Raw genomic sequence first — 19,198 nt, 5'->3', positions numbered from 1 at the left:
TCACTCAGGACTACCACTGGACAAAAGTATTGGGACACCTAGGACTAGCACCTGCCAAAAGGCGGACCCGACCAACGCTGCTTGCAGCTTTAATTTGACTTGTTTTGGAAAGTCTTGACAAGCTAAATGTTCTTGTTCTATTGGCAGATAATTTAGCTTAGTTCAAATAAAATACCCCTCATTTTTGTAATATTTTTTAATAGTTTTTGAACACTGACTTTTTGTAGTGTATGAGACATAAATAAACATATTTAGGCCATAAATATGTAGAATATGCTTTAGAAAAAAAGGAAGTGTATTAAACTGCTGTTTTTTTTACTATGATTGTAATATTGGCCTTCATGTTGTCTTCCAGCGCCACAAATGGGAAACGCACCTGCTTTCAGCTCCGAGGTCACTGACACGGCCATCATCATCACCTGGATACCTGTCCGCAGGTTTAGCTACAAGGTAGACGTTGCAAAGAGTTCCATTATAACATCTTATTGCAATCAAACTAGTATCAAAATACTCCACATTGTACTAGTTTTAGTAGTTCCTGTTGAAGTGAAGAAGTCAGAATCCACGTTTATGTCGTCCTCATGTTCTGATCTCCTTCCCAGCTGTCGGTGCTCCCCAGCCAGGAAGGCGAGTCTCCCAAACACAAGACCTCAGACTCCGGACGCGTTTCTGTCACGGGTTTGATTCCTGGAACACAGTACACCTACAAGGTGCAGCCCATGTTCAACGGGCGGCCCCGCGGGAACCCAATCACTCGCAACGCCGTCACTGGTGAGGAGAACAAGAACACATATACTGTATATATATATATATATATTTTCATTCATTTTAACTCGTAAATAAACACTAGCAAAAGTCAGCTAACAATGAAGCTGTCAGGAGTCGCTCTAATCCGCCTATAAAGCGCTGTAAAAAACATCCAAAAGCCTCCATCAAGGTTTTATATACACTGTAAGTATATATGTAGTATCTAGTAACATTCATAATAACATGTTATTTATTTATTTTGATCATATAGGCATACAGACGCATCACAACGTCCACTTTCCCTAACATAAGCATGCCAACATTTAGAACGTGTCGAGTACCAAGTCATGTGACTCTGAGGTGTTCGGTTTTAAAATTGGCTAAAAAAGTTGGTGTGTGAGAACGCTAACATTAGCATGCTAATAGTTAGCACGTGTCAAGTACCAAGTCATATGACTCTAAGGGTGTTCAGCTAAAAAAGTTAGCATGCTAAAGTTAGCTTGCTAACAGTTAGCATGTGTCAAGTACCAAGTCATATGACTCTAAGGGTGTACATCTGTAAAATCGGCTAAAAAAGTTAGCATGCTGACAGTTAGCATGTGTCAAGTACCAAGTCATATGACTCTAAGGGTGTTCAGCTAAAAAAGTTAGCATGTTAAAGTTAGCTTGCTGACAGTTAGCATGTGTCAAGTACCAAGTCATAGGACTCTAAGGGTGTTCATCTGTAAAAATCGGCTAAAAAAGTTAGCATGCTAACAGATAGCATGTGTCAAGTACCAAGTCATATGACTCTAAGGGTGTTCATCTGTAAAATCGGCTAAAAAAGTTAGCATGTTAAAGTTAGCATGCTAACAGTTAGCATGTGTCAAGTACCAAGTCATATGACTCTAAGGGTGTTCATCTGTAAAATCGGCTAAAAAAGTTAGCATGCTGACAGTTAGCATGTGTCAAGTACCAAGTCATATGACTCTAAGGGTGTTCATCTGTAAAATCGGCTAAAAAAGTTAGCATGCTAACAGTTAGCATGTGTCAAGTACCAAGTCATATGACTCTAAGGGTGTTCATCTGCAAAATTGGCTAAAAAAGTTAGCATGTTAAAGTTAGCATGCTAACAGTTAGCATGTGTCAAGTACCAAGTCATATGACTCTAAGGGTGTTCAGCTGTAAAATTGGCTAAAAAAGTTAGCATGCTGACAGTTAGCATGTGTCAAGTACCAAGTCATATGACTCTAAGGGTGTTCATCTGTAAAATCGGCTAAAAAAGTTAGCATGCTAACAGTTAGCATGTGTCAAGTACCAAGTCATATGACTCTAAGGGTGTTCATCTGCAAAATTGGCTAAAAAAGTTAGCATGCTGACAGTTAGCATGTGTCAAGTACCAAGTCATATGACTCTAATGGTGTTCATCTGTAAAATCGGCTAAAAAAGTTAGCATGTTAAACTAACAGTTACCATGTGTCAAGTACCAAGTCATATGACTCTAAGGGTGTTCATCTGTAAAATCGGCTAAAAAAGTTAGCATGCTAACAGTTAGCATGTGTCAAGTACCAAGTCATATGACTCTAAGGGTGTTCATCTGCAAAATTGGCTAAAAAAGTTAGCATGTTAAAGTTAGCATGTGTCAAGTACCAAGTCATATGACTCTAAGGGTGTTCAGCTGTAAAATTGGCTAAAGAGGTATGGTCTACAAGTTTCACGGTGCTGCTAAAAGTAGTCCCTCTGCGTTAGCGCCTATAATAACAATATGACTAATACTTGTTAATATTTAGGTCACCACATGTAAATGAAGTATAATTGGTGGTTTTTAAAGGCAGAGTAGTGTACTCCCAGTAGCTGCATTGCGAGCCGCCTCTTACTTGCTGTATTTTACGACTTAGAATGCATAAAAAGCCGAGAAACATATGTTCTTGTCTTACATAAAGAGTGTGAACATTAGGCTAAGTGTGTGTCCTCTCACAGCTTTGTCCCCGCCCACTGACCTGAGAGTCCAGTCCAACTCTGACACAGGAGATCTCATCGTCCACTGGAGCCCCTCCAAGACCCCAGGTAAATATTGACCGGGCTGCCTGGAGCCCACCCAGTCTAGACCCCGACCTGGTTCTTCCTCCTGACTTCTCAGCGTGACTCACACATCTTTTTCCACGCCAGACATCACCGACTACAAGGTGTCCAGCACGCCCACTAGTGGCCAGAAGGGGAACAGCATCGAGGAGTTTGTGCGTGCTGACCAGACCTCCTGCATGCTGGAGAACCTCAACCTGGGCGTGGAGTACAACATCAGTGTCTACGCCGTCAAGGGCAACCTGGAGAGTGAGCCCGTGTCCACCATCATCACCCCAGGTAGGTGCGCCCCGAAATGTGTGTGTGTGTGTGTGTGTGTGTGTGTGTGTGTGTGTGTGTGTGTGTGTGTGTGTGTGTGTGTGTGTGTGTGTGTGTGTGTGTGTGTGTGTGTGTGTAGTACAAAGTGGGGTTCTAGTTAGTGTCAAACACGAGGGCCACGTCACACTCATATTAGTATTATTAATCACGGTGTCATGAGGTACCAGCGTGTGTGTGCGCTACTAGTTAACTCTCAGTTTCGATTTCTGAAAAAACACAAGCCTATTTATTATAAACCCTATGACAGACAAAGGCTGTCTTTAAGTTGAAGTAGAGTGGTAATGACGCCTAGTGCTCACAAGCTGATGGCGCAATAAGTCGAATGATGCGGACACCTTTGTTACTGGATTCTTTCTAACACGCTTCAGTTTCGTATGTGTGAGTCATATGCAACTATTTTTATTTGCTACTTGTTGATGTCGACTAATGTGCCGTTTTATTGTTCGACGACTATTACACATGTCTAACGTGTGTGCTTAGCTGTTGTGTAGCTGCTGTGTTTACTTTGTGTACATAACTTTGGTCAAATACAAGACCCAAAAGCAGTGAAGTTGTCACGTTGTGTAAATGGTCAATAAAAAGAGAATACAGCAAATGCTTTTCAATTTATATTCAATTGAATAGACTGCAAAGACAAGATATTTCATGTTCCACTAGAAAACTACATTTTTTTATTTTCAAGACCAAAAATTATTTTCGAAGTAAAAGTCGATTTTCAAGGTAAAAGTTGATTTTCAAGACCAAAAATAATTTTCAAGATAAAAGTTGATTTTCAAAGTAAAAGTTGATTTTCAAGACAAAAAATAATTTTCAAGGTAAAAGTTGATATTCGAAGTAAAAGTTGATTTTCAAGGAAAAAAATAATTTTCAAGGAAAAAAATAATTTTCAAGGAAAAAAATGATTTTCAAGGTAAAAGTTGATTTTCAAAGTAAAAGTTGATTTTCAGGACAAAAAATGATTTTCAAGGAAAAGTTGATTTTCAAGACAAAAAATGATTTTCAAGGTAAAAGTTGATTTTCGAAGTAAAAGTTGATTTTCAAGGAAAAAAATTATTTTCAAGGTAAAAGTTGATTTTCAAAGTAAAAGTTGATTTTCAAGGAAAAAAAATATTTTCAAGAAAAAAAAATATTTTCAAGGTAAAAGCTGATTTTCAAAGTAAAGGTTGATTTTCAGGGAAAAAAAATATTTTCAAGGAAAAAAAATATTTTCAAGGTAAATGTTGATTGTCAAGACAAAAAATGATTTTCAAGGAAAAAAAATATTTTCAAGGTAAAGTTGATTTTCAAAGTAAAAGTTGATTTTCAAGGAAAAAAAATATTTTCAAGGTAAAGTTGATTTTCAAAGTAAAAGTTGATTTTCAAGACAAAAAATTATTTTCAAGGTAAAAGTTGATATTCGAAGTAAAAGTTGATTTTCAAGGAAAAAAATAATTTTCAAGGAAAAAAATAATTTTCAAGGTAAAAGTTGATTTTGGAGGTAAAAGTTGATTTTCAAGACAAAAAATGATTTTCAAGACAAAAAATGATTTTCAAGGAAAAAGTTGATTTTCAAGACAAAAAATGATTTTCAAAGTAAAAGTTGATTTTCCTGACAAAAAATTTTTTTCAAGGTAAAAGTTGATTTTGGAGGTAAAAGTTGATTTTCAAGGTAAAAGTTGATTTCCAAGACAAAAAATGATTTTCAAGACAAAAAATGATTTTCAAGGTAACAGTTGATTTTCATTTGGAATTTGATGCCTGCAACATGTTTTAAAAAAGCTGGCACAAGCGGCAAAAAAGAGTGAGAAAGTTGAGGAATGCTCATCAAAGACTTATTTGGAACATCCCACAGGTGAACAGGCTAATTGGGAACAGGTGGGTGCCATGATTGGGTACTTATCTGTGCTGTAAAGTTCAAATTTGAATGACAATAAAAAGGAAGTCTAAAAGCAGCTTCCATGAAATGCTCAGTCGTTCACAAACAAGGACGGGGCGAGGGTCACCACTTTGTCAACAAATGCCTGAGCAAATTGTCTAAGAACAACATTTCTCAACCAGCTATTGCAAGGAATTGAGGGATTTCACCATCTACGCTCCGTAATATCATCAAAAGGTTCAGAGAATCTGGAAAAATCACTGCACGTAAGCCATGATATTACGCACCTTGGATCCCTCGGGCGGTACTGCATCAAAAAGCCACATCGGTGTGTAAAGGATATCACCACATGGGCTCAGGAACACTTCAGAAAACCAGTCAGTACTACTACAGTTGGTCGCTACATCTGTAAGTGCAAGTTAAAAACTCTACTACGCAAAGCCAAAGCCATTTATCAACAACACCCAGAAACGCTGCCGGCTTTGCTTGGCCCGAGCTCATCTAAGATGGACTGATGCAAAGTGGAAAAGTGTTCTGTAGTCTGACGAGTCCACATTTCAAATTGTTTTTGGAAACTGTGGACCAAAGAGTAAAAGATTGTTCTAGTTGCAAAGTGTAAAAGGCAGCATGTGTGATGGTATGGGGGTGTATTAGTGGTCAAGACATGGGTAACTTACACATCTGTGAAGGCACCATTAATGCTGAAAGGTACATACAGCTTTTGGAGCAACATATGTTGTTATCATGGACGCCCCTGCTTAGTTCAGCAAGACAATGCCAAGCCAGGTGTTACAACAGCGTGGCTTCATAGTAAAAGAGTGCAGGTACTAGACTGGCCTGCCTGTAGTCCAGACATTGAAAATGTGTGGCAGCTAAAATATGAGAAGGGAGACTGTTGAACAACTTAAGCTGTACATCAAGCAAGATTGGGAAATAATTCCACTTCAAAAATGTGTCTCCTCACTTCCCAAACCTTTACTGAGTGTTGTTAAAAGGAAAGGCCATGTAACACACTGGTAAAAACGCCTTTTTTGCAATGTGTTGCTGCCATTAAATTCTAAGTTCATGATTATTTGCAACAAAAAAAGAAGTTTGTCAGTGTGAACATGAAATATCTTGTCTTTGCAGTCTATTCAATTGAATATAAGTTGAAAAGGATTTGTTGGATTCTCTTTTTATTTAGCATTTACACAACTTGACTGCTTTTGGGGTTTGTACTACATGATGGTAAAAGGTCTAAACAGTCTCATTTGAGGCAGTCGTAGCCCACATCCACTCTGGCTAACATTTGCATGGCCATCATTATGTGTTCAGTGACATCATTCCATAATCATTCATAATTATGTTCAGTGAAATCATTCAATCATCAATAATCATGTTCAGTGGAGCATGCTGTATATGTTCTTGGAATGTTCCTGTTGGTGTTCAAGTCCCGTGTGACTGTTTGTCTCCTGGTTGTCATTAATCCCTGTCATCATATCTTTCTTGTAATCATATCTTTCTGTAATCATATCTTTCTGTAATCATGTCTTTGTGTAATCATGTCTTTGTGTAATCATATTTTTGTGTAATCATGTCTTTGTGTAATCATATTTTTGTGTAATCATGTCTTTAATCATGTCTTTGTGTGGCCTGCACTTCCACACCCGCCCTAACACCCCTGCAGACATACGTGCTCCCAGACACATTGACTTTGTGGACATTACTGATACCACCATGGGTCTGCGCTGGATCCCCCTCAACTACTCCGCCCTGACGGGCTACCGGATAACGGTGGCCTCGTCGGGCGAGAGCGTGCCAATTTTCCAAGACATGGTGGACGCGTCCGCCGGTTATTACACCGTCCGTGGTTTGGAGCCCGGCGTGGACTATGACATCAGTATCGCCACGGTTACAGAGGAAGGGGAAAGCGAGCCCACCGTACACACAAAGCAAACTCAAGCGGGTGATTTCATCCTTTCACTATTCATGCACTCCTGAAGGAATCAATAAAGTACTATCTATCTATCTATCTATCTATCTATCTATCTATCTATCTATCTATCTATCTATCTATCTATCTATATCTGTGAGAGGGTGGGAATTATTATTATTATTATTATTATTATTATTATTATTATTATTATATTCATTGTTATTATTATATTTATTATTATTATTATATTCATTATTATATTGTTATTATTAATTATTATTATTATTATTATTATATTCATTATTATTAAAATCATTATAGGCATTATTATTATATTCATTACTATCGTACTAATTATTGTTATTATTATTATATTCATTATTATTGTATTCATAAATGTTATTATATTCATTATTATAATTATATTCATTATTATTATTATAATGAATAATTATTATTATATTAATAATAATTATTATTATTATTATTATATTCATTATTATTAAAATCATTATAGTCATTATTATTATATTCATTACTATCGTACTAATTATTGTTATTATTATTATATTCATTATTATTATATTCATAATTGTTATTATATTCATTATTATCATTATATTCATTATTATTATTATAATGAATAATTATTATTATTATATTAATAATTATTATATGCATTATTATATATTAAGTATTATTATTATTATTATTATATTCATTATTATTGTACTCATTATTATTGTTATATTCATTATTATTATAGTCATTATTATTATTATTGTATTAATTATTATTATTATATTCATTATTAAAGTATTATCATTATATTCATTATTATTATAATAAATAATTATTATAATTATATTGATAATTATTATATGCATTATTATATATTAAGTATTATTATTATTATATTCATTATTATTATCATATTCATTATTTATATATTCATTATTATTATTATTATTATATTATTATCATTATTATATTCTTTCTATTATTATCATTATTATTATATTCATTATTGTTATTATATTCAGCACCCCCTGCGACCCCGTAAGGGACAAGCGGTAGAAAATAGATGGATGGATTATTAATTATATTATTATTATTATATTCATTATTATTATTATATTCATTATTATCATATTAATTATTATTATATCCATTATTATTATTATTGTATTCATTATTATATTCATTATTATTATATTCTTATTCTTATTATATTCATTATTATTATTATTATATTATTATTATTATTATATTAATTATGACACATGCATACATTTCTCAATGATAGCTTCCCTTTTTTGAACACAGTCGTCCCTCGTTCATCACAGCTGACCGTTTTAAAATAATTTCCGCTAAATAGGATTATTATTGATAAATTTAATCTTTTTATAGTTGGAACATAAAAAACAGTTAAAGACGTTCTAAATATGTTTTTTTTTCAACATAATTACAGCCCTCTAACATGAACTATATAGTAGTCTCGAGTGTGTTCTACTGTAGATTACAGTACTCACTGGTAGTGTCATTGCTATGGTTGTCACCCGGCCACTGCAACACGGATACGACCTGGAAATCCTCTAAGTTAGAACTGGGCTTCCATGTGCTGAGCCTCGCCAATGTCATGTGGAGGTGATGAAGGTCATCAACAGAGTTCACCTCCACTTAGCATTGATGCTAACAGCTGTTAATAGCTATTAGCATTACTTAGCGTCTCACATCTCAGCTTTTGATATCACTCACGTAAATAATATTATTTAAAAAAATATTTGTAATTATTTTTTTATTTTATTTATGTAGATGTGTTATTGATGAGGCAGGAGTTGAAGACAAAGTGCATCAAAAACGTGGTCAAATTGATTGTTTTGGTGAAGGTAGCGCCAGGATTAGCCGCTGTGTTGTTAGCATTGTTAACCGCTAACTCGAAATCCCGCTCGGTGAATATTTTTACGATCATAATAAAGGAAAATAAGACAAGATAAATACAAACATAACCTACAAGAATATATCGTGCGATGTAGTGAAGCGTGATGAGAGGGACGACTGTTCTCTGCTTGACTCGTTTTCTGTGTGGGAGAAACCAACCGTGCCCTCCTTTCTTCCCGCAGTCATTCCAGCGCCCACCAACCTGCACTTTGGAGGGGTGGGCCCCGACCACATCAGGGTCACATGGACCGTCCCCCACGTGGCGACCCCCAGCGACATCTCTCGCTTTGTCCTCCGCTACCACCCTGTGACCCGGGACCATGACGTCAAGGAGGTCAATGTGGGCGGAGCCTCCAACACCTTCCTGCTGGAGAGTAAGACACTGCGACTCAAACAGGCCATTCTAAAATGTTGCAACGAGGCTTGGGGCGATACGGGCGATATGGAACCCATTTTTTTCCCAGGCTTTCGCGGGCCACATAGAATGATGTGGCGGGCCAGAACTTGCCCCCGAGCCTTGAGTTTGATACCTGTGATCTAGATGAATCATTTTTTATGCGCCCTACTAACCGCTACGCTCCAGGTCTTGAGTGTAAACAGAGCGCGGATCGATGCAACTATTGACAGAAACGATACCAAATATGGTATCTGCATATGTTGATACTCCAGGAATTATATTGTTATTTTGTGGTTTTAGTTATGTTTACAAACAATTCCCTGCACACTGATATAAAAGCACAAACCAAATGATTTAATTGAGGAAATCATTTAATGGATATCGTTACATCCTGCATTTTTGTCTGAGTACAATAGTGATCAGAAATGTTATTATTCAATCATCTAAGTGTGAACAATGGATCGATAAACAAGTTTGTACGACAGATTAAAAGGAAGGTAAAGTATCTAAATAAATGATGATGCAACAGAAGTGTAGATAGAATAGAATAGAATGGACTTTATTGTCATTATATTTGCATATAACGGGATTAAGGACTCCAATTTAAGGTGCGGTAGTGGAAACAAATATGGAATAAAAAAAATGACATACAGTAAGTAATAAAGATCAATTAAAGCTGCAAGCAGCGTTGGTCGGGTCCGCCTTTTGGCAGGTGCTAGTCCTAGGTGTCCCAATACTTTTGTCCAGTGGTAGTCCTGAGTGAGACCTACATAGAGGTTTTTGTTTCGTGTCTCTACGATATTCGTACTGGGAGTTAGAGGAAGTTGTGTCTGAGTTCACATTGTCATTATAGGGTATTGTGTGTATTGAGGTCAAAGAAGGAGTAATTGCATTTTCGTTGTCATTTTTGGCACCGGAGCAGCATCTGTGCTGCGGGTCTTTGAAGGCTCGTAAAATCTAAACGGTAGCACGAATTAAAACGCCGTCGTCAACTTTCAATCAGAAGGGTTCAATCTCTCTCCTGTAGCAGTTTGAAGCCGAAACGACAAACGCGCTCAGAGGAGATAACGTTTGATGTTTGGTGACCGGTTGTAACAAAAATTTTGTTTTGAAGGAGGAATAGCAAACTTCCTGTTGATTTTTGCTGAAGGATGTCAATCTATGAAATGTAGGTCTAGGCAAGACCTACATGGAGGTATTTGTTTCATGTCTCTAAGACGTTCCTACCGGAAGTTACAAGCAGTTTTGTCTGAGTTTTCCTCTGAGGAGCAGTTTTTTCTCTGTTTTTGTCAAAAATTATGTAGAGCACAATTTTGAGTTTTGGGGTTCGGTTTTTTTTTAGGTCGCAATTTCCACTAGTCCCGATGTGTGTGAGAAGTTTGGTGAGTTTTGAAGTATTTTAAGGGGGTCAAATTAGAGGTCAAAGACGTAAAAAGCAGTGTTTTTAGTACATTTTTGTCTAAAATGGGAAATTGCCAACTTCCTGTTGGTTTTCGCCCGAGAATGTGTCATTATGAGTTGTAGGTCTAAAGCAGACCTACATACAGGTTTTTGTTTCATGTCTCTACGACCTTCCTAGTGGGAGTTACAGGCAGTTTTTATTTATTTTTGGGGTTTGGTTTTTTGACTAACTTGTTCTGGCCCACTTTTTGTATGTGGGAAAAAAATTTGGTGAGTTTTGAAGCATGTTAAGGGGGTCAAAGTAGTGCGCAACGGAGCGGAAGAATAATAATAATAATAAAACCTTACAAATTCAATAGGTTCATTTGTAACCAGAGGGTACAGGGCGGACCTAAGAATTGAAATAAACAGACTACTATCCAATAAAAACAATGAGCAATCCTGTACAATATACAAAACGATATACTGTACATATATATACTGTACATATATATACTGTACAATACACGGAACAAAACAAGAGTACTGGAGTAATAAAGTGAGGACAATCAGTGTCGGACGTGTGGAAACACGTTGACATAGAAAACAAGCAGATATTAACAGTAAATTGGCAAGTATGAAAATAATAATTATAAAATCCAACTGAAAATGATGTAATATGTTACGTTACGTTAAGTTTTGTAATGGTTCTATTATGATTAGCATTCAAAATGTTACCGTATTTTGCCGCACCCACTAAATAAACAAAAAATAAATAACAATTCCATATACAAATCACACCGGATCATAAGTCGCAGATATATACTTCTTGTGAAATGACTTATTTACACAGAAATATTTTCAAAATGTTTATTTACATGTATTTATTTATTCAAACGGTGTCTGTAACACGGCAGTAAAACGGCTGATCAAACAAAACAGAAGTCATGGTCATGGAGCCACTAGCTGCGCAAGCTAGCGCTCCAATCAGCTCCACGGTGACGTTTTGGTGAATTTCCGAAAACTGAAAAAATACGAAAAGGATGCAAGTTAATAATACTAACACTAGACACATGTGAATGTGTTGGTTAACGGCGCTAGCTTGAGTACATTACGCTAGCACGTACAAATATGCATGAAAACACTCCTACGGACATCACACATGGGACGCGTTAGTAAGTAAGAATTGTTTTAGTTACGTTGTAAAACTTACAAACGTGATGAATGAAGAATCCATACGAGTAGGAACGTTATGGACGGCTATAGTTTTGGTTCGAGGCAATAAAACAGGAAGTGCATTGTCAACCCGCAATACCAGCAGTGAGCTAATTCGTCCAAAAAGATGGCGCCGCAGCGCTAACAATAACAATTCACCCCTATACAATATCCTACCCTAATACCCTACTGTGCAATATTACACTTCGAGTGCAATACATCCCACACTGATTGTTATTACTCCGGTACTCTTGTCTTGTTCTGTACATTGTACAGTATTTTGTATATTGCACAGGATTGCTTATTATTTTTATTGGATAGTAGTCTGTTTATTTAAATTCTTATTTTTTTAATCTTTATTACTTCTTGTGTTATTTATTTGTATCCCATATTTGTTTACACTACGCACCTTAAGTTGGAGTCCTTACAGTGTTTCCCAAAAACTGCCAAGATACCTGTGGCGGTGGGGGCGTGGCTATGGGCGTGGTCACCATGACATCATCGAGTAATTTGCATAATTTACTACAATGATATGATTTTCTCTAATAAGGCTCAAAAAATGTATACTTAATAATAACAGTTTTGTTTTAAACCATCCATCCATTTTACAATATAATTACAACACTTTATGTACATATTTATATACAGATTTGAACAATAAGTTATTCACTGATATATATTTATTAATTGTGGTTCTTACAAAAAATATATCTTATAAAATATAAAAGCTAAAATGTCTCTTAAAGCTCTGCCCCTTTAATTAGTGCATACTAAATCATTTAACTTTATCCTACTACTACAACCATATTATTTACCAGCAACATAAAGTGAAACAGAGGCAGAGGTGTCCTGCGGACGTAATTATTTCGTGGCGGGCCGCCACAAATAAATGAATGTGTGGGAAACACTGCCTTAATCTCGTTATATGCAAATATAATCTATTCTATTCTATTCTATTCTATTCTATTCTATTCTATTCTATTCTATTCTAATAGCACGCCAATTAAGTGTCCTTGCATGTGTTTGAGTAAAACTTTGTCAGCGAAGAAAAATCCTTAAGTTAGCCGCAGAGTTCAAAGGAAAACAATGATTTTATGGTATATCGCGATATCATTTCAGACTGTATCGCCCAGCCCTAGTTGCAATATGACCAGGATACAAGAAGCGGTTTGTAGTACTCCATGTGTACCCTGACCCCCCCATGCAGACCTTCACCCTGACACGGAGTACCGCATCAGCGTGGTCTACATGTACGGCGAGAGAGAGAGTAACCCTGCCTCAGGAACTCAGAGGACCGGTGAGTCTCCCGTCCACGATATCAAAGTGTGGACATTGTATCCGAGTTGATGGCGTCCCTCCCGCCGCAGCTCTGGATTCCCCTAGCGATCTGGTCTTCTCCGAGGTCCAGACCAACTCCTTCACCATCCACTGGCGCCCTCCCACCGCCTCCATCACGGGGTACCGCGTCCGCCACCAGAGGACCAGCGGCGGGCGGGCCACGGACGAGAGACTTCCTCCCAGCAGGACTCATTTCACTCTGACGGGCCTGGCACCGGAGACGGAGTACATCATCGAGGTGTACGCCGTCAACAACAACCAGGAGAGCGCCCCCGTGACCGCCACTCAGGGCACCAGTGAGTGTTGGCGCACTGTCAGGTCCACTTCCTGCTCCGTGCCTTCAACACCATGCCGTGCCTTCAACACCATGCCGTGCCTTCACCATGCCTTCAACACCATGCTTCTTCTTGGCAGTTTCTGACGCCCCCACGGACCTGGAGGTCATGTCCGCCACACCCACCACCATCACCATCCGCTGGGACGCTCCCTCGGTCGCAGTCAAGCAGTACCGGATCACCTATGGAGGATCAGGTCTGGTCCTCACTTCTCATTTTGTCCCGACAAGGAAGTCTCAGCTCTCAGGAATAATGCAGCCATTATTGTCACGTATAGCATTATTCAATATTGCTATCATCCCAATACAGGGTTGTAAGGTACTAGTATAGTATCGCAGTACTAATGAATACAAAACGGTACTAGATTCTGTTTGAAAAGTACCGGTTCGCCATTTTTTTTTTTTACACAAGTAAACACTCTGCCGGACTGCTTGTATTGCACATGATATCACACACAAGTAAACACTCTGCAGTACGGCTTGTATCACACATGATATCACAAACAAGTGAACACTCTGCAGGACTGCTTGTATTGCACATGATATCACACACAAGTAAACACTCTGCAGGACTGCTTGTATTGCACATGATATCACACACAAGTGAACACTCTGCAGGACTGCTTGTATCACACATGTTATCACACACAAGTAAACACTCTGCAGGACTGCTTATATCGCACATGATATCACACACAAGTAAACACTGCAGGACTGCTTGTATCACACATGTTATCACACACAAGTAAACACTCTGCAGTACTGCTTGTATCGCACATGATATCACACACAAGTAAACACTGCAGGACTGCTTGTATCGCACATAATATCACACACAAGTAAACATGCTGCAGGACTGCTTGTATCACGCATGATATCACACACAAGTAAACACTCTGCAGTACGGCTTGTATCGCACATGATATCACACACAAGTAAACACTCTGCAGGACTGCTTGTATTGCACATGATATCACACACAACTAAACACTGCAGGACTGCTTGTATCGCACATGATATCACACACAAGTAAACATGCTGCAGGACTGCTTGTATCACACATGATATCACACACAAGTAAACATGCTGCAGGACTGCTTGTATCACACATGATATCACACACAAGTAAACATTCTGCTGGACTGCTTGTATTGCACATGATATCACACACAAGTGAACACTCTGCAGGACTGCTTGTATTGCACATGATATCACACACAAGTAAACATGCTGCAGGACTGCTTGTATCACACATGATATCACACACAAGTAAACATTCTGCTGGACTGCTTGTATTGCACATGATATCACACACAAGTGAACACTCTGCAGGACTGCTTGTATTGCACATGATATCACACACAAGTAAACACTCTGCAGGACTGCTTGTATCGCACATGATATCACACACAAGTAAACATGCTGCTGGACTGCTTGTATCGCACATGATATCACACACGAGTAAACACTCTGCAGGACTGCTTGTATCACACATGATATCACACACAAGTAAACACTGCAGGACTGCTTGTATCGCACATGATATCACACACGTTATGTCTCCTCTGCTGCTTACCTGTCATTTTTTTTGCTGGGGAATCCAGTCTTTGTCCTTCTCCCCCACTGTCTTCCCGGCCACAAAAACCTCCATTTCTAATCTCCAGGCGGCGAGACTCCTCAAGAGTTCAGCATCCCAGGTACTCAGACCACGGCCACCATCACTGGTCTGCACCCAGGCACTGACTACACCATCACGGTCTACGCCGTCACCGGGCGAGGAGATAGCCCCTCCTCCAACACCCCCGTCTACATCACACACAAGACCGGTAAGGAAAGTAAACCACTTTGGAGTAGTTCCTCTTGGGCGTGACCGAGTTTTTCCTCTTGTGCCGTAGACATTGAGGCCCCCGGGAACATGGACGTGACCGACGTGAGCGACAACGCCATCACGGTGCGCTGGTCGCCTGCTCGCGGACCCATCACGGGCTACAGGGTGACGGGGGTCCCCAAGGACGGTCAGGGACCGGCCTACTCCAAGGACGTGTCTCCTGGTAGGACTTGGTCATCTTTCTTTACCCTCCCTCATAATGCTGACCCGATACAACTTCTACACTGCCGATACCATACTTTAGTATTGATCTTAGTCTGAAATGAGCAGGAATCATACACCTAAAGGTCATAATCATTTGTTATCAAGCTCACGACGTCGGAAGTTGAATAATGCGGACACATTTGTTACTGGGCACTTTTTGGCACGCTTTTCTGCCTTGTTGACTTTGTATGTGTGAATGATATGTAACTATAATTATTGAATACTTTTATTGTTGAATAATTATTACCTACGTCGAGCTTGTGTGCTATTGTGTGCTTAGCTGTTGTGTAGCTGCTAGCTCCTAGTAGCTATAGTCTAGCATGTTTACCTTTTGTAAATAACTTTAGTCAAATAGAAGAAATTGTGTGTTGTATCGCACATGATATCACACACAAGTAAACACTCTGCTTGTATCGCACATGATATCACACACAAGTAAACACTCTGCTTGTATCGCACATGATATCACACACACAAGTAAACACTCTGCTTGTATCGCACATGATATCACACGCAAGTAAACACTCTGCAGGACTGCTTGTATCGCACATGATATCACACACAAGTAAACATGCTACAGGACTGCTTGTATCACACATGCTATATAAATAAACATTGATTGATTGATTGACATGATATCACACACAAGTAAACACTGCAGGACTGCTTGTATCGCACATGATATCACACACAAGTAAACACGCTGCAGGACTGCTTGTATCGCACATGATGTCACACACAAGTAAACACGCTCCAGAAGTGCTTGTATCGCACATGATATCACACACAAGTAAATACTCTGCAGCACTGCTTGTATCGCACATGATATCACACACAAGTAACCACTGCAGGACTGCTTGTATCGCACATGATATCACACACAAGTAAACACTCTGCAGGACTGCTTGTATCGCACATGATATCACACACAAGTAAATACTCTGCTTGTATTGCACATGATATCACACACAAGTAAACACTCTTCAGGACTGCTTGTATCACACATGATATCACACACAAGTAAACACTGCTTGTTTCGCACATGATATCACACCCAAGTAAACACTCTGCAGGACTGTTTGTATCGCACATGATATCCCACACAACTAAACACTCTGCAGGACTGCTTGTATTGCACATGATATCACACACAAGTAAACATGCTGCAGGACTGCTTGTATCGCACATGATATCACACACAAGTAAACACTCTGCTTGTTTCGCACATGATATCACACAAGTAAACACTGCAGGACTGCTTGTATCGCACATGACATCACACCCAAGTAAACACTCTGCAGGACTGCTTGTATCGCACATGATATCACACAAGTTGATGACTTATTGTGTTGATTAATGAGAAGAACAGCATCTTTTCTCCAAGTTGATGACTAGAAGACATTGTGCATGATGGCTGCTGGTTAGATGGCAGCTCCCGCCATCAGTGTGTGAATGTGTGTGTGAATGTGTGTGTGAATGTGTGTGTGTGAATGTGTGTGTGAATGTGTGTGTGAATGTGTGTGTGAATGTGTGTGTGTGAATGTGTGTGTGAATGTGTGTGTGAATGTGTGTGTGAATGTGTGTGTGAATGTGTGTGTGTGAATGTGTGTGTGAATGTGTGTGTGAATGTGTGTGTGAATGTGTGTGTGAATGTGTGTGTGAATGTGTGTGTGTGAATGTGTGTGTGAATGTGTGTGTGAATGTGTGTGTGTGAATGTGTGTGTGAATGTGTGTGTGAATGTGTGTGTGAATGTGTGTGTGTGTGAATGTGTGTGTGAATGTGTGTGTGTGTGAATGTGTGTGTGAATGTGTGTGTGTGAATGTGTGTGTGAATGTGTGTGTGTGAATGTGTGTGTGTGAATGTGTGTGTGTGAATGTGTGTGTGAATGTGTGTATGTGAATGTGTGTGTGAATGTGTGTGTGTGTGAATGTGTGTGTGTGAATGTGTGTGTGAATGTGTGTGTGAATGTGTGTGTGAATGTATGTGTGAATGTGTGAATGTGTGTGTGAATGTGTGTGTGAATGTATGTGTGAATGTGTGTGTGAATGTATGTGTGAATGTGTGTGTGAATGTGTGTGTGAATGAGTGTGTGAATGTGTGTGTGAATGTGTGTGTGAATGTGTGTGTGAACATGTGTGTGAATGTGTGTGTGTGAATGTGTGTGTGAATGTGTGTGTGAATGTGTGTGTGAATGTGTGTGTGTGTGAATGTGTGTGTGAATGTGTGTGTGTGTGAATGTGTGTGTGAATGTGTGTGTGTGAATGTGTGTGTGAATGTGTGTGTGTGAATGTGTGTGTGTGAATGTGTGTGTGTGAATGTGTGTGTGAATGTGTGTATGTGAATGTGTGTGTGAATGTGTGTGTGTGTGAATGTGTGTGTGTGAATGTGTGTGTGAATGTGTGTGTGAATGTGTGTGTGAATGTATGTGTGAATGTGTGAATGTGTGTGTGAATGTGTGTGTGAATGTATGTGTGAATGTGTGTGTGAATGTATGTGTGAATGTGTGTGTGAATGTGTGTGTGAATGAGTGTGTGAATGTGTGTGTGAATGTGTGTGTGAATGTGTGTGTGAACATGTGTGTGAATGTGTGTGTGTGAGCGTGTGTGTGAATGTGTGTGTGTGAATGTGTGTGTGTGAATGTGTGTGTGTGAATGTGTGTGTGAATGTGTGTGTGAATGTGTGTGTGAATGTGGAAATAGTGTCAAAGCGCTTTGAGTACCTTGAAGGTAATATACAAGTATAACTCATTTATCATTAAATGTATGTTTGTTGTGTGCAGCTCAGACTGAGATGACCCTCACAGGCCTGATGCCCACAGTGGAGTACGTGGTCAGCGTGGCAGCACTGGGTGCTGATGGTCAGCCTTCATCTGCAGTGGTGGACAACGCCATCACGGGTGTGTGCTCCAAGACATGATGTCATGTAACACTGCATATACAGGACTACATAGTCATAGTCATCTTACACTATTGGCATAGGCAACTTGTTTGGATAGGCAGCACGGTGGTTAGGGGTTAGTGCATGTGCCTCACAATACGAAGGTCCTGGGTTCGATCCCAGGCTCGGGATCTTTCTGTGTGGAGTTTGCATGTTCTCCCCGTGACTGCGTGGGTTCCCTCCGGGTTCACTGACTTCCTCCCACCTCCAAAGACATGCACCTGGGGATAGGCCCCTCCCACCTCCAAAGACATGCACCTGGGGATAGGCCCCTCCCACCTCCAAAGACATGCACCTGGGGATAGGCCCCTCCCACCTCCAAAAACATGCACCTGGGGATAGGCCCCTCCCACCTCCAAAAACATGCACCTGGGGATAGGCCCCTCCCACCTCCAAAAACATGCACCTGGGGATAGGCCCCTCCCACCTCCAAAAACATGCACCTGGGGATAGGCCCCTCCCACCTCCAAAAACATGCACCTGGGGATAGGCCCCTCCCACCTCCAAAAACATGCACCTGGGGATAGGCCCCTCCCACCTCCAAAGACATGCACCTGGGGATAGGTTGATTGGCAACACTAAATGGTCCCTAATGCAGCTGAGATAGGCTCCAGCACCCCCCGCGACCCCGAAAGGGACAAGCGGTAGAAAATGGATGGATGGATAA

General features: G+C 39.5%; 1 protein-coding gene across 2 annotated transcripts in view; it reads left to right on the top strand.

The window, feature by feature from the left end:
• LOC133641433 (fibronectin-like) overlaps positions 1 to 19,198 on the top strand; it is a 70,977-nt gene that overhangs the window by 34,646 nt on the left and 17,133 nt on the right. Inside the window, exons 19-30 of one of the 2 annotated variants that reach the window (XM_062035167.1) lie at positions 356 to 450; positions 603 to 771; positions 2,707 to 2,793; positions 2,896 to 3,087; positions 6,648 to 6,926; positions 9,020 to 9,211; positions 13,037 to 13,126; positions 13,197 to 13,463; positions 13,582 to 13,698; positions 15,166 to 15,327; positions 15,397 to 15,552; positions 18,374 to 18,490. In XM_062035167.1, coding sequence (XP_061891151.1) covers positions 356 to 450; positions 603 to 771; positions 2,707 to 2,793; positions 2,896 to 3,087; positions 6,648 to 6,926; positions 9,020 to 9,211; positions 13,037 to 13,126; positions 13,197 to 13,463; positions 13,582 to 13,698; positions 15,166 to 15,327; positions 15,397 to 15,552; positions 18,374 to 18,490 — 1,923 coding nt within the window. The remainder of the gene's footprint in view (positions 1 to 355; positions 451 to 602; positions 772 to 2,706; positions 2,794 to 2,895; positions 3,088 to 6,647; positions 6,927 to 9,019; positions 9,212 to 13,036; positions 13,127 to 13,196; positions 13,464 to 13,581; positions 13,699 to 15,165; positions 15,328 to 15,396; positions 15,553 to 18,373; positions 18,491 to 19,198) is intronic. The other variant, XM_062035173.1, reaches the window with a different exon arrangement.

This window comes from Entelurus aequoreus, linkage group LG02 (genome assembly GCF_033978785.1).
Source record: "Entelurus aequoreus isolate RoL-2023_Sb linkage group LG02, RoL_Eaeq_v1.1, whole genome shotgun sequence".
In the NCBI taxonomy this organism is placed as follows: Eukaryota; Metazoa; Chordata; class Actinopteri; order Syngnathiformes; family Syngnathidae; genus Entelurus; species Entelurus aequoreus.
Note: the sequence above shows the minus strand (reverse complement) of the source record. Positions and strands in the feature narration are given on the sequence as shown.